Genomic DNA, 20,410 nt, shown 5'->3' with positions numbered 1-20,410 from the left:
ACCCCCCCCCCCCCCCCCCCCGTACTCTTACTTTCATCAGCGCCCCCCCCCCCCCCCCCCCTTCCCGCACAGCCCCACCTGCAATTCAGATGTGTGCTCTAAGGGCTGTCACAGTTGCCCTGCGATGACAGGTGTGCTCTGAAGCATTGCCACCCAGCTCCACACTCTTTCATCTTGTTTGCAGCGTCTTGATCAAAGACGATTTCTCATTAAGCGGAAGCCATAGCTTGTCTACGTCAAGGCTGCGGTTAGCTTTCTTTGTTGTGCCGGCGTTGTTTATTTTGGATGGTTCGTGAGTCGACGTTTGGGATGGCTCTCTCTCTGTGTAAATAAGGCCTGCTATGGATTGTCCTGATTGGCTGCATATGTCTGCTGCGTAAACATCAACTGCTATTCAAACCCTTGATCTGTTTGCAGTGTTAAGCGTTGGCTGGTACTCATAAAGGATCACAGAGGTTTGGTTTTTAGTCAGGGGGTTTCACCTTTTTACGGTTTTATGTATTATGATCTTGTCAGGGCCCCTAAGCCTGGTGCTTTTTTCTCTCTGTGCCAAATGGGCCCCGTTTTTACTGTAAAGCACTTTGTAACTGTGTTTTGAAAGGTTATATATAATAAAGTTTATTATTATTATTATTATTATTATTATTATTATTATTATTATTATTATTATTATTATAGAGAAGCAGTGGTAGCAGTATTTCACTGCACAATTTTGAACATTAAAATTTGAGTTCACTGGGTCACTCCTCAGCGACTGAAGCCAAAGAGGATAGGCTACTGCAGCACATGATTCACTGCAAGATGCACCTTATTATATTCCCCCTGCCCCCCAGTGAATCCTGTGAATCCTGTGCACCAGTATCCTTTGGGTTTGATTTTTTAATTTACTTTGTTTTCCCCCTCTCCCCCATTTTCCCCCCAATTGTACTTGGCCAATTCCCCCTGCTGTCCCGGTCGTTGCCCCACCCCCCTCTGCCCGTCTGGGGAGAGTTGCACATGCGCATGCTTCCTCTGATACATAAGCAGTCGCCAGCCGCTTCTTTTCACCTGACAGCGAGGCATTTCCCAGCACATGGGAGAATCACGCTATCCTGCCCAGGCCCCCTCCCCCCGACCGACCAGAGGAGACACTAGTGCAGCGACCAGGACTCATACCCCCACCGCCGGGTTCCCACCTCCACACACGGCCAATTGTGTCTGTAGGAATGTCTGACCCAAGCCGGAAGTACCGCTGCCGGGAATTGAACACGGCGCCCCACGGTGGTAGGAGAGCGCTTTTACCTCTACACTACCCAGATGCCAGACGTCTGCACCTTATTTACTTTTTTCCAGTGGATCATGTGCTCCTGCCACGCCCACTTAGGAGACTGGTCACCCAATGAAGTTTCATACCATTGACAGACAGCCAATCACAAGCTGATGACCACGCCCATTTATAGGAGACCGGAAGAGTACCATTTCTTATTATTGGCGAAGCCATGCAGTGGAGTGTCTCTATATTAAAGGTCTCTGCATGGTTCAGTCGCTGAGAAGTGGCCCATTGAACAGTCATTTCCGGTATTCTCCTATTCGGAGAGCATCGACCTCCGTCTGTGGAGGGGCTGAGGCACAAGAGAGATTCCTTCTCAAATTATAAATTGAGTATCTGTACACTTCACTAGGAGTCATTAGACGCAGATGATGAGATATAAGACTTTTCCCCATATTCAAGATATCCAACATCTTTGGTGTTAAAAGTGAGAAGAAAAAAGTCAGAAAATCAAACCACTTATTTGCTTTGATTTGTGACCCTTTACTCTCGGCGTTGGAGTTGATTATTTCGGAAATTGCCGCAACCCTATTTGAGGCTGGTAATGAACCAATTGGCCCCCGTGTCGTCCTCATGGATCGTGCTGGTAATGAGTGCTTGTTAATCCCTCTGTCACTATCTCCTCCAGGCAGACAGCCATTTGCAAGTGCCAGAGTTGATTAGCGACACACTCCCACACAGTCCAGTCCAGTTGAATCCAGAAAGAGCTTAAGATGGCACTACTGTATAGCGTCTGAGCCACGGAGAGACATCGCGTCGGCGCTGGCCTCTTAGCTCGCGGCGTAGATGATTGGTATGATTGGAGTGGGGTACGGCGACCTTCTCCGAACCCAATTTCATTCGCCTTTGGCAGTCTTTAGCCGACTCCCGGTACTTCCTGTAGCCTTGTTTGGGATGTGTGACTAAGTGCCAGACGTCCTCTACTTTCTCTCTCGCCTCCAACTCACACTTTCAAGTGCATCAAAATACGGCCGAAATAATTTGTTATATAAGTTTTTATATAAAAATAAGTTTTAAATACGTTTTTTTCCTGCATTTTCTCCCATTTTCTCCCCAATTGTACTCGGCCAATTCCCGCTGCTGTCCCGGTCGTTGCTCCGCCCCCCTCTGCTGATCTGGGAAGGGAGACTCGCACACGGTTCCTCCGATACATGTGCAGTCGCCAGCCGCTTCTTTTCACCTGACAACGTGGTGTTTCACTGTGAGGACATAGCGTGTGGGAGGTTTACGCTATCCCTCCTCCCCCCCCACAGGCGCCCCGACCGACCAGAGGAGGCGCTAGTGGACAGCCACCAGGACTCATGGATCCCACTGGGTTTCCCAATTGTGTCTGTAGGAACGTCTGACCAAGCTGGAGGTACCGTACCGCTGCCGGGAATTGAACCCGGGTCTCCGTGGTGGGTAGGCGAGTGCTTTTACAGTACCTCTACACTACCCAGACGCCCCGCTGCTGCGCGGAAAAAGCTGAGGTCTTGTCCGTGGATCTTTAAAGGTCTGGAACACCCTCAAAGATGTCGTAAGTAGTGCGAAACAAAACAAAGCGAAACTCTCCGAGGGAGTTCGCCCGGGCAGGGAATCAAACGGTGAAAGAACAGCATTATGCACGGTCAGCAGATAAGTCACTTGGTCCATTATCTCCGGTCAGTCATGGAGGAGTGGAAAGCACACGCCTCTCTCTCTCTCTCACACACACACACACACACACACACACACACACACACACACACACACACACACACACTGGAATGACGAGCTGCAGCAGCCCTTGCATTGTTTCCCCAACTCAAAACAAGTCATGTTCCACGCCCCAAGGCTACAGCTCAGACCCCGAACGACCTCAAACTTCTCAATTCTGCAACCGAGACCGGGAAAAAAAACACCTTTTTTAGTGTGTTTTCTCTAATCTCTCTCGACCACATCACAGCGTTCCACTGAACTCAGCTTTATTTGCGGGAGCCTTTAGTGGAAAGGAACGCTTGATTTGAGCTTGAAATGGGGCGGAAAACTAACCGACGCCGAAGTACAATGGGAATAGCAGGAGAGTGGGAACGTCAGCCCAGATTAGGGGGGGAATCTTCTTCTGGAGACCAGGGAGGGGAGATGGGAGATGGCAGTGCTGGCACACAGGCATGCTTCAAAGACCCTCTCCACCCCTTCCCAGCAAGAGTTGTGCATACAGTGTGTGTGTAGAGCATAGTCCATTTGGCAGCAACTTCTACTCTTACCCTGTACTGGTGCACAGCACTGGTTGTAACGTTGAGGCAACCTGGACCAGGTTGCCTCAAACCTACCACACGCAGACCTGGAGAGTATTCAATGGAGGGTGTGAGAGTAAAATGATCAAACATTTTACTCTCACAAGGGTTCACTAAATTATGAGTTTTTCCAAGGATGGCAGGTTGACAGGTTCCCGTGTCCTCCGTCCCATGTCTCTGTTTGACTGTGAGGAAGACACTTGTAGTGTCGAAAAACCTCAGTCTCTGTTTGCACCTGATTAAATTGCTGAATTTGACCGTGTGCTCCAGATCTCATCTTTGATTATTCACATAATCTGAGAGGCACCGGTTTGCAATGTTCGTCTAGCCTCCTAAACCAGCCGGGCGCGTGAGCTCACATTTCATTTAGTTCTGCGGGACCGTCTGGCCTCAAGCCCTGGGAGGGCTTTGGCAGAAACTGCAAAGCGTACGAGCCAATCAGCGGCTGCGCTCAGTGCCCTGTGATTGACAGCGCAAGTTGGCCAATCAGGCAACGCCACTAGCACTGCACTAGCAAAACAATAATGGCCGCCTCCTTGCCTGTCCGCCTCGAGGAGTAATGTGAAATGTTAATGTCAGCATCTCCCTGCAAACGCATTGACTGGCCTGAGCTTCAGAGTTGGATTGTGCACACATGGCGAGGAGGCAGGGCGAGAGAGAGAGAGAGAGAGAGAGAGAGAGCAGGGTGGAATGGAGCTTTTCACAGTTGCAGGCTTGTTGCAGCGCAGCAGCGCCCCCGGGGGCCAACTCAGCGGGATCTCCTGCATTGTGTGTGTGTGTAAAACGAGCTGTATTTAAAGGTGGGCCTCCTTCCTACAAATGCATTCATAGTTTCCGACAAATTACATCCCTCACACACACGCACGCACGCATGTACACACACACACACACACACACACACACACACACACACACACCCTTCACACTCTTCAACAGCTGTTAAAAATAACCGCATTCCCCGTGTTCGCTGTGAGACGATGCCCCCACAGGAAGACGAGAAATCTCAATCCCTTCCAGAGATTGTTCTGAAAGCCGCCATTTTCTTTCTCTATACGAGGGATCAGCCGATCAGCATTTTTGTCAACAAACGGCGTCACTGGGTGGAAACGACAATGGGACCCTATGGAGCCTGAGCTTGAGGGTCTGCCTCTAGCCGGCTGACCTTGTTTACATTTAAAAGACTGCAACAGTTCACACAACTTTAACACGACATGCATATATTATACATCAAACTCTTGAGCTATACTTCTGCTCTCACTCAGCATGTCAAAATATAAGCCATGTGATGTATAGGTTTTGAGATATTAACGTTTGTTTGGAACGACTCACACTGCCGCGCTTCCGGGTGTTTTGCGGTGTCGTGACGTCACGCTGATCCGCAGGTTTTAATAAGTGGGACAACCACTTAAAGGAGAATTTCGTTTTTTTTTAACCTGGAGCCAGCTCTCCTCACATAAATCATTATCTGACGACTCACCCAGTGTTCTCCGGTGCGATTTGGAGCGTTGTTGTGATTAATTGATGATGATGATTACACTAAATTGTGTCCAAGCCAGTCCTTGAATGCGCCCCGTCGGGGGCCACATGGCAGCGTGCTGTTCCTCCATGTAAATAGACAGTTTTCTTCCCGTGTTCTACCCATATCGTCATTATATGATCCCTAAAGAAACATCAGACTGCTAATCACCCCCGGGCTATTTCCACTAGTCTTTACCAGGGAGACAGGACAGACGCGCAAGAGATATGAGCGCAGGAGCTGAGCTTCCGCACACAGGCCAGCCGGCAGGAAAGTCTCGCGGGACTTGATGAGAGTTGGTGACACAGACCACGAATGAGGAAATTAAATCCCTGGTAAAGACTACTGGAAATAGCCAGTAATAATATTATTGCTAATTACTAAAAGTAATTCGTTATGTTACTTGGTACACTGTATTACTTACTGTAGAATGGAATCCACTCTATTGAAACAATAATTAACGTTACAGGAGGAGTAAACAATCAGCCAAACTCCATACTTTTTTATTTATTTGCCTACTTGGGACAAAAATAAATCACATTCTGGCAACCCAGTAGTCTCGTATAGCCACACCTATCAAATACAAATTAAAATGACAATGCCATGTTTTAATTCAAGAAGCAGCAACTGTTGCGGCGACCAATCAAATGAGTTCGGGGCGTGGTCATCCCGACCCATACTAGGGGGAAATGATGGTCCGGGAACGATACCAACGCGGTGATATCAGGACGTCCGTTTCATGACGCCAAAGGCGCATGAGATCCATTCAAAACTAAAGCTGCGTTCACACCGACCTATTAAAGTTTTTCGCTGGCATCGAGTTTACATACAAAGTCAATGCAAACGAGAGATTGATCGTATATTCGCCCGGGAGAAAAATCGCTGGGCGTCCGAGCGACAGAGACAGAGCGATAGGGAGAAAATACGCTCGTCGCCCCAGGTGAAATATCACAACTCGAGCGAAAATACGCTGGCATCAGTCGCTCGCTGTTCAATGCTGATTGGCTGCCGTGTGAGAGCGAGTCAAGGATCACACTGGCTTGGAACAAACCGCTGGTTTATTGTGTGGCAACAAACCGCATTGACAGGCTGACAGCTGACATGAAGTGAAGTCTGTACTACCGGTATGGACCTCGCGTTAGGAGCACACTGATAGGCTTAGCTTGTAAACATCTACGGTGGCTCGTAGTGGACAAACATCATGACATTGCGTAACGTTATAGCCCCCACATGTCCGTCAATTCGTGTGCCTGTTGATGAGCAATTTAAACAGAGCGACAGAGTGATTCCAAAGGGTTGAATCAAGCGACAGAGCGAAAAATAAATATCTCGGTGTGAACACAGCTTAACCGAATATTTATTTTTACTGTAGGTGCTGAAGTGTTGACATATTGGAAATGCATCAGGATCATAGATTTTGATGTGAAGGGCAAAGCTGGTCTTCGGTCAGCACTGCTTGATAAACCCCAGTGCTCCAGGCACTAATGACAAGACTCACATTCTGAATGATTCATATTCATATGCAGGGGGAGTTGGCGTTAACTGTAATGGAGCTGTGTCACTAAATGAAATTATCGAACGCCCGACTATCTCGATTTGGGATTCTGGGAAAAGCTGTCCGCCAGCGAGACATTTTAGTCAGAGCCTATCTCTTGCCCTCATATCTCTGTGTAAGATGAATTGCTATTACACCGTATTCATATCTGGCAGTAATCTTAGTCATTACTCACGCTAGTTTCTTTCACTATCACAGTGCCTGGAGCCCTGCAAAGACTCCTGGGACACGAAGAGGAAAAGCCAGTGCAGAGAGCTGTGTGAGGTATGCTGTGGCACTTTCAGCCTTTAAAACACTCTCATGCCTTATTTTATTTTTATTTTTATTTATTTTTGACATTGTTTCCATGTAAAAAATATATAAGAGGCAAATGTCGGCCTTCAAAAATCCAAACAATAAATTCATAATAATAATATAAACAGTATACATGTATATATATGACCCTATGACCCTTGTCCTCCCACGTAGCGATCCTTTCCCAAGAAGCAGTGGGAGTGCGTGACCAGCTGTGAGTTCCTGCGCTCGGTGCTGGGGGTGAAGCAGGGCGACTGTCCACCTCCGGAGAGAGCCAGCGGTTTCGCGGCGGCCTGCGTGGAGAGCTGTGACCATGACCGGGAATGCTCCGCTCAGAAGAAGTGCTGCTCCAACGGATGTGGCCACACTTGCCAGCCTCCCAAAAACCTCTACAAGGGTATGCAGAGCCATGAATATTAGCCCAATGTAAACTGACACTAAGACATTTGCCCACTTACTTGGGTGGTGATGGACTTGTAAATACAAATCTGAGTAAATTACCTCTTGGTAAGTGTTGATCAGAGGCAGAGGTTTTCAAAGTGGGAGGCGGGCCGGGCCTCGCCAGGGAGGCTCCAAACAGTTTCAGGGGAGGCTCAGTGAGTGGAAGTGAAAAAATATGACATTAGTTAGTTATCCTTTAAGACTTGAAGGATAAGTTCAGCCAAAAATGAACATTCAGTCATTATCTAGTCTAGTCACCCCCATGCTGATGGAGGGATGGCGGGTGAAGTGTTTTAGTCCACAGCCGTTTCACAGCAAAACACCGTTGCAGCATTCCCCTAAACATTGAAGTGGGTGGTGACCAACGTTAAAAAGGGGGAAAAAAAAGAAAAAAGAAAACGTACAATTACAATAAAATATACAATGGCTCCATACAGCTTGTCTGCAGTCCACAAGCCCAGAGATACCAAGTTGACTTGAAAATATGTCATCTCCACCCTGCTTTTAGCTGAATTCAAAAGCAAAACAACGAAACATGAGTAGCCATACACATTTTAAGTATCCTCACATATTTGTAAATATATCACATATAGTTGTAGAGGGTAAACTGCAATATTACCTGTCAGTGATCAGTATGAGGCAAAGAACGACCAATATAAGCAATAATCGATACTATTTTCAGAAATTAGAGGCGAATGCAATGCTTTTCTCCCTTATAAGATCCTATCCTCAAATAACATTCATCAGGTTTATGTTGCTTACTGTGATTTGCACACAAAGTGTGGAGATCGTCTGGACTCTGGCCAAGTGAGAATGGTCTTGGTAACCTTGGAGGCAGCTGGATTCGCACGAGATCACGCAACAAATCCATCTTACCACGCTCCAATCTATTGGTTTGAATCCAAACGTCCAGTGGTTTGCACCAATCAGCGTCCAGAGGCAGGTACGGGTGGGGTTTAGGTGTGACGCGAGCGAGAGCGTGCCTGTGATAGACAGATGGTTCATCCAATCACCTGCCAGGTATTTTTTGAGCGCTTGCGTTTTGAAACATGTTTCCCGAGCAAGTTCCCAGTTATGTGAATACAAACCATCTGGTGGCGTCAGGTTATATGGTCTTAATTGGGCCTTTAGTGAGATAGATGAGGTATTTTCCAGGTGGAAAATCACTTGTTTAACAAGCAGCCTGTGACTAAAAGCTCCTGTACCACTCTGCTGAGTCAGACGGAGTTTGCCCTAGTTAAGCCTACAATGTTAGAAAGGAGATAAAAGAGACTTGAGGAAAACTAGGTCGTGTGAGTTTGCACTGTCGGTAACAAACCTGATGGGAGACAAATGATGAAATTAATTTGTCCTTTTCACACTGTGGCACTGAGTGAGCCATTGAATCCCGGCTGCCCTGGGGGAAGGCAGGCTGACTGCAGCCGGCGTGTCTTATAGCTGTCTGCCCTCTCTGATGGGACACGTCCGATATGGGCAGAGAATTCGAAGAGGGATGCGGGAAAAAGACAATTTACAATCACGGTGGTAGAATCTACAGTACTACACTGCTGTCTGTGGGAAGGCATTCCACATCATGAATATTATTTCTGTATTTTAATTTGGGGCAAGGCAGCTTTATTTCGTATAGCGCGTTTCACAATGTTACTAGTTTCCAAGGGCACTATCCCGCCGCAAAAATACTGCCACAGGGATCACGGCAATGGTTTGTTTGCACCAGTAAGTCCAACAAGATGTCAATCAAACCTGAGAATCCACAGATTCCAATGATATTATTACTGCATTCACAACTGCAAGACAACTCGGAACATGGAACTTTCAATTCGGATTTTCCGACCTCCGGAATAGTTGCGTTCATGCTGTTTTTAACTCAGAGACACAAAAGCACACACAGATAGCTAATTTAATATTGGTAAAATAACTGTTGAATTCAACATATTGCTATAATCAGACCCAAATATAAACAATATAAACACATATTGTATAATTACTCGGTACCATTAGGTCAACAAACACTTTGATGACGTCAACTCGGACAAACCGGAGATCTGAAATGATTATCCGACCTGTAATTCCGACCTCGACAACCGTTCAATTCATTTTTTTTCTTTTTTTCCCCCCCCCGATTTTTTATCCCATTTTATCCCCCATTAGTGCTCACTTGATTTCTCAATCCTGGTTGCTACTCCATCCTCTGCCGATCTGGGGAGAGCTGAGACTGGCTCCATGCTTCCTCCGAGACATGGGCAGTCAGCCAGCCGCTTCTTTTCACCTGCCAGAGGAAGCTTCACCGGTAGGACATAGCACGTGGGAGGTTCACGCTATTCCAACCAGTTCCCCTCCCTCTGAACAGGCGCCCTTAACGACCAGAGGAGGAACCACATTAGCAACCAGGATATTGCATGTTTTTGTGAAGGGGGTTCCTATATGAAGGAAACCCCCGGGAGGCACGGGGAGAACATGCAAACTCCACACAGAAAGGCCCTTTTGGCGACCCCACCCGGGCGGTGGGCACTCGAGGACATGCGGACGGGCACGCATTCCTTCAGCGTTCACATCGTCCCAGGTGGGAATCGAACCCACGACCTTCGAGCTGTGAGGCGATAGTGCTTACCACTGCACCACCGTACCTCCTCAATTCATTTTTTAAAGGTCGGAGCTAGTTTATCCCTGTGTTCCGAGTTGTGTTGAACGGGTAATTAGTCCTATCACTCTACGACCAAAACTCACTGAACTAGCAGCCAAATAAAAACACACTTACTGCCACTGCGGCAATTATAGTTCCCCTGGAAACGAACATCTGTAGCTCTAATTCAAAGTGCTTTACATTGACATAGGCAGATAAAATACATACAAAATACAAATACATTACATTGTATTTGAATACATAACAAAATAGATAACATCTTCTTTAATTCTGTTAATGCTACCATCCACTTTGGAAGGTAGCCAAGCAGCATTGTTTACAAAAAGATAAAAACAAACAGTTTCACAATAAAATCGTGTTCCTTTCCCAGGTTCTCCTCTGAAGCCGAGGAAGGAGCTGGGCTTCCAAGAGCTTCCCTCGGGGCAGCTGGAGGTCCGCTGGTCCTCCCGCTTCAACGTCTCCGCCGAGCCTGTGGTCTATGTGCTGCAGAGGAGGTGGAACTACGGCATCCAGCCCAGCGAGGACACTGCCACCTCCTGGCAGGTGGTGGCACAGGTTAGTCTGACAGTGACGTACCTCAATGACCATGTATTCACCTTATGTAGCCATGCCCATTTGACCTGGTTGTGTGGCCGTATCAAAACTTCCGGCTAAAAATAAAATAAAATAAAATAAAATAAAATGGCTGGCTTCTCCAATATCATCTAACTCTAAATTAACTAATAATTTAGCCAATTGTATGTAACATACTGTCATGTATGTCAAATAAAAGCAAACGGCTATGTCTAAGAATGCAACGCCATGTAACTGGCTCGTTAAGTCTCGCATTCCAGGGAATTACGTTAACGTCTGCGGGTCTTATTGACGTTAGTGGCTCGAGTGCAACTCGGAGGAGAGAAAACTATCTGAAGCTTTCTTTGTTGGAGACCAGGTATGTTTTACAAGAAAGTGCTCGTCATTGTCGACGATAACGTTATCTGACCTGGCTAACAGTGGATACTCGCTTGCTTGCTGTGTACCGGCTCAAAGTAGTAGGCTACATTCTTTATTTTATACCCTGCACTGTCCGCTCCAAAAACAACTCTCTTATTTTGCGCCGTGACCGCCGGAAGTGTTAAAAGGACCCGGAAGAATTTGGCCCACTGTAAGGTCTGAACATAAGGTGAATAGAATGGAATAAAATGTGTCACACATCAAATCTGAGGCCTAAAATGTAGATGAATGTTGAATACGTTGATAGGTCTCCATACACATCAACTTTAAATGTAGTTGTTTTCATGTCTTGTAAAAATAAATACATATTTTCTTTAACTGAAGGATTACTTGGACTTCTGTGGGTTGAGAAAGTTCTCCACCCCAATTCAGCTCATAAAACCATTTCCAGATCCATTGGATAACCTCGAAGAATATTGTGGTTCAAGTTGTAAATGGGGCTATTTATCCTCAAGCTTAAGCTTGAGAATCGTTGACATTACACAGTCGCACAGTTTTCGCTGTGCAAAGTGTTATCTGAATCTGGATCCAAATACAGCGCCACCTACCTGTGGACTTCCGTAACAACAATTCATCCTCTTTAGACTTACTATTGATGTTTTTTGAAACATCAGATACTCGTGGCATGCGTCTTGCTGCGTTTCTTATTAATTGAACCCACCACCCATCCTAACTCATCCTATAGACCACGGAGCAGGGAGCCAGACTGGCCGACACCCGACCGGGCCGCTGGTACCAGTTCAGAGTGGCGGCGGTCAACACCCACGGGACCAGAGGTTTCACCACACCCAGCCGACACATCCACTCCAGCAGAGGTCAGACAGCATGCCTGTGTGTGTGTGTGTGTGTGTGTGTGTGTGCATGCGTGTACTGTATGTATGTGTGTGTGTGTGTGTGTGTGTGTGTGTGTGTGTGTGTGTATGTATGTGTATATGTGTGTGTGTGTGTGTGTGTGTGTGTGTGTGTGTGTGTGTGCGTGTGTGTGTGTGTGTGCGTGTGTGTGCGTGTGTGCGCGCGTGCGCGTCTATGTCTGTCGCGAGTGACAGAATGGGAGTGAGTGAGATTGGCGGTGTCATCCCGAGTAATTATTGTGTTTACTCTGATGAAGTAGAATCTGAATTAATTGCACTGGCTGTTGGCCATCGGCTCTCCCCGTTGTAGCTGTGATGGACATTTGTTATTTCATTCCATGCTATGAAAAAAAACCAAGTGTGCCTCCCCCTCCATAACAATAATAATAAGTATTATTATTATGGGGAAATAATGCGCTCATCTCTGTCATTCTGGCATACACTATCCTAGAGGGAAGTCTTTACTGTGATGATGGGAATAATAAAAGCAGTATTATTCACACACATATGTCATCTAGAGCTAAAAGGTCATTCTATGTATTTGTTTCACACTGAGGCCAGCAGCCCGTCCTCACAAGGAAAAACGACAACATTGGTCGATTTTCAATAAAAGACTGATGTTTACGAATGTGACCTGTAACCAGGAAGTAGCGGCGACCTCTGGTGGTCTTTAGCGTAAATGAGTCTGATATTGAAATAGCTCGCTGACACGTCTTTCAACTTCCTCGTCACGAGAGATGCAGTTTTGTTTTTTTATTCTGTTTTTAACCATAGCCCTAAACTTAACCAAGTTGCTTTAGTTGCCTAACCTTAACCAAGTTGTTTTAGTTGCCTAAGCTTAACCAAGTTGTTTTAGTTGCCTAACCTTAACCACGTTGCTTTAGTTGCCTAACCTTAACCAAGATGTCTTAGTTGCCTAAACTTAACCAAGTTGCTTTAGTTTTCTAACCTTAACCAAGTTGTCTTAGTTGCCTAACCTTAACCAAGTTGTCTTAGTTGTCTAACCTTAACCAAGTTGTTTTAGTTGCCTAACCTTAACCAAGTTGTTTTAGTTGCCTAACCTTAACCAAGTTGTTTTAGTTGCCTAACCTTAACCAAGTTGTCTTAGTTGCCTAACCTTAACCAAGTTGCTTTAGTTGCCTAACCTTGACCAAGTTGTTTTCATTGCCTAAACGTAACCACGTTGTTTTAGTTGCACCTTAACCAAGTTGTTTTAGTTGCCTAACCTTAACCAAGTTGTTTTAGTTGCCTAACCTTAACCAAGTTGTCTTAGTTGCCTAACCTTAACCAAGTTGCTTTAGTTGCGTAACCTTAACCAAGTTGTTTTAGTTGCCTAACCTTAACCAAGTTGCTTTAGTTGCCTAACCTTAACCAAGTTGTCTTAGTTGCCTAACCTTAACCAAGTTGTCTTAGTTGCCTAGCCTTAACCAAGTTATCTTAGTTGCCTAACCTTAACCAAGTTGTTTTAGTTGCTTAACCTGAACCAAGTTGTTTTAGTTGCCTAACCTTAACCAAGTTGTTTTAGTTGCTTAACCTGAACCAAGTTGTTTTAGTTGCCTAACCTTAACCAAGCTGTTTTAGTTGCCTAACCTTAACCAAGTTGCTTTAGTCGCCTCAACATAACCGGCATTTAACCATAACTGACACGTTTTCAAATAAACTGAAGAGAGGCATATCACCTGCACACATTGTTTCACTCATGTCACTCTAGTTTTACAGCCTACATACAGAATGTATCATCTTCTGGCTGGAGTTTTGTTAGTCATTGGGAACCGACTCACTATTGTGTTGTTTTGCTGCAGTTTGAGTCGTGTTGGGGAAAAAGTTTGCACTTTTTCTTTTGTAAGGCACATTGGATAAAAGTCACCGCCAAACGTCTCCAAACCAGTTCAGAGGTGTGAACACTTTAGATTTGTTGCTCCGACGGTTATTCCCCTATGAGCTGAAAGCAGCCTCACTATATAAGGTTATAATGGTACTTTCTGTCAGTGACTGAATATTTCCAACACCCCCCCCCCCCTCCCACAGACCCCTCCAGTCCCCCAGCTCCCAGCGAGCTGAGGGTGGCCAGCATGAGCTCGGGCCCAGGTCGGGCGGTGTCTGCCAGGCTCCAGTGGAGCGTGCCGGCCGGCCTGGATGTTCCCGTCCACCACTACAAGGTTTCCTGGAGCTGGACGCCCGCCGCAGAGCCCTCGGCGTCAGCCTCCACCAAGAGGAGGAAGACGGTCAGAGAGGTAAGGACAGCCAACCCGCTCTGCAAACGTCTGGGGAGTCTTGTTCCTGTTGTAACGGATATAAAAATGCTCACTTATGCGTCGAAGTTAACTCTACTTTTATAGCCTACCTACAAGCATGCCAATCTTCTGCGTAGACCTTCCCCACCCCAGTGTTCAAAATGGCCATAAGGTCAGTTCAGCTGATGGAGAAAAATAGACAAAGCTTTAACATTGAAACTAACAGGTTTCATCTTGAATTGCTTTCATCAGGATTGCAGGATGAGACTGACCAGACATACAATTCACGAGGCCCACAGACCAATTAGCCTGCAAAATTTAAATTATTATTATTATTATTTAAATTAAATAGTCAAATAGTTCAATCTTTTTAAGGACTATAGAGACACTGCGTGGAATAGGCCACGCCCATCACGGGGGAAAGCTCTCCATTCACTTCCACACACCAGCATCATTTTCCTTGAAATAAACATAGCTGTTGTGTGGTGGGCTGCGCAGAGAACAAATCTAAAGTTAAGTTTAAAGCAAAACAAGGAACCCATTGAGAAATGACGAGAAGAAAAATCTCGATCTAGTTGTCAAGGAAGTAAGTTGGAGTGTTCATCTTCCTACTGTATGTGTGTGTGCAACACGTGACCATGCATGCAACATAGGAGAACGCCAGGATTTGGGGGGGGTTCTGAACGATGACGCGCTCCGCAGTGTCTCTATAGAGTCCCCCCCCCCCCCCCCCTTCCTTACAGTACTGACAAGAACATTACAACATTCAAAGGAAATGTTTAAAATTACATTTGTAATTTATCCCATTTGGGTAATATAAAGTTTATAAACTTTTAAAATGAAAGATCCCAAAACCATGCTCTTGGGCTAAAAGAGATCAGCGCGGTCCACTTCACTCTGACATCATAATGCTCTGCTCATCACTGTAGCTGAGAAAATGATCTTGGGTCCTTCTACAAAGAAATGGTGCAAGTGCTGTCACTTTTCCAGGCACCTAAATCCTTTAATTATATCGATTTGAAACCCAAGATACGTGTATATGAGTCCACCCTCTTCACTTCCTCTCCCTGGATGACAGCCAGGACAGGGGGCGTGGCCTCCTGTTCCTCTGGTAGTCCACCACAAGCTCATTGGTTTAGCTGATATTGAGCTTCAGGTGATTGTCTTTCCACCGTGTGACAAAGCTCTCTACCAGTCCTCTGTAGGCTACTCCTCAAAATAGTCTCTGAGTGAAGACAGCATGTTTCTCAATGGAAATTATTCACAAGAATCATGTCAATATAGTGATAACTTCGATTTTGGGAAAACAACAACAGCAAAAACAACAAAAACAGTACCTTTTATTCAATTCCTTCAAAGTATTCACTATATATTGAGTCTGGACAGACATGGATTTAAACTGAAAACTTGACTTGCTGGCGCAGAGACACACGTACAACTGCGAGGCACAAGGCCCATAGCCTTTTGCTACCCTGACATGTGGGCTTATACCGTTTCCTGACTGGCTGTTGTTTTTGGGGCTTCTCCAGTGGAAAAGCCACAAACCATTAAGCTGCAAACAGCAGACAATGAAGCTGTCAGCGAGGTTCTGATGCCGCCACCTGGGGCAATGTGATGCCTTTGAACGGTCAAATGACAGGTGAGAAACGGAAACGTCAGGGGTGTCATGCAAGACAAGATTCTGGGGGGTGGGGGGTGGAGGGGTTGGGTGGGGGGGGGCTCAAATCAGAGTGGGGGGCATGGGGATCCTACCCCCTCCCCCCTCAAAAAAAGAAGGGGAAATATAAAAAGAACAGAAAAGAAAATAATGACACAACTTTATGCAATTTGACATATTCAAAGACTGGGGGGGGGGGGGGGTGGTGTCATTTTAAAATGTCACTAAATCAGTTTGTGTAGCTCAGTAATCTCCCACTTTATATTAGGGTAAATGCTGTATTTATTTAGAGATTTTCGTGTCGATTATTTGCGCTGTTATGGTTTTTGAAAATGACACTCACTGTTACACTGATGCCACTTTTCATGAATAACAGCTCAATCTTGTCTGCTTCACCCAAAAGTGTTAAGAGGCTCAAATCAAAAGACGATATCCACAATACACCTACTAATGTAGAGAATCATAGAGATTATAAAGCCACAGATTAAAGGAACCTGCCAACATGGTGATAGCTTTTTCAAAGAAAAGGCAAATCTTTCATTTAAATCTCTATCTCTCTAATCTCCTAAAATAACCTACCTCCTGCATCGACCTCCTCCTACGACATGGCTGGGGCATGTGAGCCAACACCCCCCCACCCCCAACTCCCCAGCTTGAATGGGTCTGACACCACTGGGAAATGACTCTCACCTCACTTTGATGTCAATAATTTTATGTTGCTTTAGTTGGTTTTTACCAGTTTTACTGAATAAATGCCTGCTAAATGCTGTAGCCTATTCCTACTTCACATGTTCACTTGTGTTGGTTCCTCTGTGTGTGTGTGTGTGTGTGTGTGTGTGTGTGTGTGTGTGTGTGTGTGTGTGTGTGTGTGTGTGTGTGTGTGTGTGTGTGTGCGTGCGTGTGTGTGTGTGTGCGTGTGCGTGTGTGCAGAGTGAAGTTCTGCTGGACAGTATGCGGTCTAATAGGAGCTACAGTGTGGAGGTCCAGGCTGTTTCCTACTGGGGCCAAACTCAGCTGAAGGGTCCCCGAGCTGTCCTTCACTTCACCACACAGCGCAGTAAGCTAGCACACATCACCACACAGCGCAGTAAGCTAGCACACATCACCACACAGTGCAGTAAGCTAGCAGAAATCACCACACAGTGCAGTAAGCTAGCAGAAATCACCACACAGTGCCGTAAGCTAGCAGAAATCACCACACAGCACAGTAAGCTAGCAGAAATCACCACACAGTGCAGTAAGCTAGCAGAAATCACCACACAGTGCAGTAAGCTAGCAGACATCACCACACAGTGCAGTAAGCTAGCAGAAATCACCACACAGCGCAGTAAGCTAGCAGACATCACCACACAGTGCAGTAAGCTAGCAGACATCACCACACAGCGCAGTAAGCTAGCAGACATCACCACACAGCACAGTAAGCTAGCAGACATCACCACACAGCGCAGTAAGCTAGCAGAAATCACCACACAGTGCCGTAAGCTAGCAGAAATCACCACACAGCACAGTAAGCTAGCAGAAATCACCACACAGTGCAGTAAGCTAGCAGAAATCACCACACAGTGCAGTAAGCTAGCAGACATCACCACACAGTGCAGTAAGCTAGCAGAAATCACCACACAGCGCAGTAAGCTAGCAGACATCACCACACAGTGCAGTAAGCTAGCAGACATCACCACACAGCGCAGTAAGCTAGCAGACATCACCACACAGCACAGTAAGCTAGCAGACATCACCACACAGCGCAGTAAGCTAGCAGACATCACCACACAGTGCAGTAAGCTAGCAGACATCACCACACAGTGCAGTAAGCTAGCAAACATCACCACACAGTGCAGTAAGCTAGCAGACATCACCACACAGTGCAGTAAGCTAGCAGACATCACCACACAGCGCAGTAAGCTAGCAGACATCACCACACAGTGCAGTAAGCTAGCAGACATCACCACACAGCGCAGTAAGCTAGCAAACATCATCACACAGCGCAGTAAGCTAGCAGACATCACCACACAGTGCAGTAAGCTAGCAGACATCACCACACAGCGCAGTAAGCTAGCAGACATCACCACACAGTGCAGTAAGCTAGCAGACATCACCACACAGTGCAGTAAGCTAGCAAACATCATCACACAGCGCAGTAAGCTAGCAGACATCACCACACAGCACAGTAAGCTAGCAGACATCACCACACAGCACAGTAAGCTAGCAGACATCACCACACAGTGCAGTAAGCTAGCAAACATCACCACACAGTGCAGTAAGCTAGCAGACATCACCACACAGTGCAGTAAGCTAGCAGACATCACCACACAGCGCAGTAAGCTAGCAGACATCACCACACAGTGCAGTAAGCTAGCAGACATCACCACACAGCGCAGTAAGCTAGCAGACATCACCACACAGCACAGTAAGCTAGCAGACATCACCACACAGTGCAGTAAGCTAGCAAACATCATCACACAGCGCAGTAAGCTAGCAGACATCACCACACAGCGCAGTAAGCTAGCAGAAATCGCCACACAGCGCAGTAAGCTAGCAGAGATCGCCACACAGCGCAGTAAGCTAGCAGACGTCACCACACAGCGCAGTAAGCTAGCAGACTTATGCTAGCAAGCCATCTTATGTCCACAGATCAAAATAAAATTATCCACATTCACAATGTTTAAATGTTATGCGTGAGGGGTGTGTGTGTGTGTGTGCGTGTGTGTGAGTGTGCGTGCATGCATGTGTGTGTGTGTGTGTGTGTGTGTGTGTTTATCCTCTGGGGATATGGGAAGTATTTTGAAAGACAGAAAGTACGCTACACTGTAACAGTTTTTCCAGCTGGTATGTCAAATCTTTGATGATGAATGTCAGAGTTGCACTCCACCCAGATAGATTAATTCCACCCAGATAGATTAGTTCCAAGCTCACACATTTCCCACAGTGTGAACTGAGAATAAAAATCCCCAACTATGATTCAAAATGTCACGGTAATCCTTTAAAAACCTCTCGACAATGACAGCCTGACAATAGCCTGACAATATGAAAAATAAATGGATGCTTTTAAACAAATTGCAAAAAAGTAAATGTGGTTTCAATGAATGCATCATTACAAAGTGATGGAAACTGCTTTTGAACAATAAGATGTATGAGTAGTTTATAGGAGTTGTATAACAGTGGCCGAGAAGGTGAATCGTTTTTAAACTTTCTATACCTATTGCCTTTTGTAGACATATTTTGCATACATTATTTTGCCCTCTTTACCGGCATCCTGGAACTTATTTGTTTCATTCTCTTCTACTTGTCCTGGTGTTGTAAATGTCAGTTTCATTATGTTTAACAGCCTTCAGTTGGTCCATTCTTCCTCTTTTTTTTTTTCTTTTTTTTTATACATTGCATATATTCTATTACTGGTGCAATGCTGCTACAATGACCAAATCCCCCCATGGGGATCTGTTAAAATATGATTTCATTTGACTGGTTAAATTTAAAGTTATTGCATTTTCCAAAATCCATCCATTTATCTGGGAATTTTCAGACTAGTTCCAGGAAACATTACAACTGGACTTGCTCCTGATTGGCTCCCTCAGTAAAGACTTACTCAAATTCTTCCAGTCAGGCCAGTTTGTAGCATTTGAATAGGAAAGGCTCCACTCTGTTTGCAAAACATCATGAAGAACATTGTTCTTATCCTGAGCTACAGCAGTAGATGTTGAAAACAACATGAGAGCGGAATAATATGCCACCTCTAAAGTTTGATCTGATCTTGTTTTAAAGCCACCAGTGCCACGCCAGTAAAGCCTCCAGCAGACATACTGGACGTCGGCACGCCATTTTACCAGGACGGGCTGCTCCATGTTCGTGTTTATTGGCAGAGCAGCACAGGTATGTGTGTACAGTAGGCAGTGGTGTGATATGTAAAAACTTTGTTACAGTAGGCTGCTTAAGTATTTTGGGGGGAGTATTTGTACTTTACTTGAGTATTTATATTTCTGTCAACTTTAAAGTGATAATACGCAAGATTTTTATCTAAATAAATGTCTGTTAACTCACTATCTATCTGATAGTGAGTTAACACAATGGTGATTGAGCCTATGGCCCATTGATGGAATCCTTTGCATTTTCAGAGTATTGCAGCATTTATGAACTTGGTGTCTGTGGTGACTCATAGAGTGGGCGGAGCTAACACAATAGATTCACTCTGTAGGTTACTGTAGGTTCCTGACAACTCTTGTGTGAAGTAGGATAACAAGCTACTTTTTTCCGGTCTCTGCTAGCATTATGGGTGGTTACTATGGCTGAACAAACTGAGTAATGTCACATAATAACACTATTTGGATCTCACCTGCAATTACCACTCATCGCCAATAGGTGTCACCCAAGAGAACAAAACGGAAATCTTCCGTATTATCACTTTAACTTCAACTCCACTATTTCCTAAATAAAATGTTTATTTTTACTCCACTACGTTTCCCCGAAGCAACTTTGTTACTCGTTACTGCAGAATAAAATCTGAAGAAATTTGGTAGCCTGCAAGCAAGCAGGTTTGGTGAATCAGTGCTCCTAGCTTGCAAGTTACTGTAGGTTAATCACGATCCACCCTACATTCCAGTTGGTGGTGGTAATGCACCATAATGTTGTTTGTCAATCGCTATAAAACTCAAGATGAAGAAGAAGAT

The 20,410-nt window shown here is 45.5% G+C and overlaps 1 protein-coding gene across 1 annotated transcript in view; it reads left to right on the top strand.

Moving 5' to 3' along the window:
* anos1a (anosmin 1a) overlaps nucleotides 1-20,410 on the top strand; it is a gene marked incomplete at both ends in the record, with an annotated part of 49,106 nt that overhangs the window by 18,905 nt on the left and 9,791 nt on the right. Inside the window, 7 exon segments of the mRNA XM_083632926.1 lie at nucleotides 6,834-6,899; nucleotides 7,104-7,326; nucleotides 10,385-10,569; nucleotides 11,693-11,822; nucleotides 13,887-14,092; nucleotides 16,680-16,806; nucleotides 19,509-19,616. Of these exon segments, the coding sequence (XP_083489052.1) occupies nucleotides 6,834-6,899; nucleotides 7,104-7,326; nucleotides 10,385-10,569; nucleotides 11,693-11,822; nucleotides 13,887-14,092; nucleotides 16,680-16,806; nucleotides 19,509-19,616 (1,045 nt within the window).

Source organism: Poromitra crassiceps (genome assembly GCF_964638095.1).
Source record: "Poromitra crassiceps genome assembly, chromosome: 3".
NCBI classification, from domain to species: Eukaryota; Metazoa; Chordata; class Actinopteri; order Beryciformes; family Melamphaidae; genus Poromitra; species Poromitra crassiceps.
The sequence above is the reverse complement of the archived record's forward strand: the minus strand, read 5'-3'. Positions and strand labels throughout refer to the sequence as shown.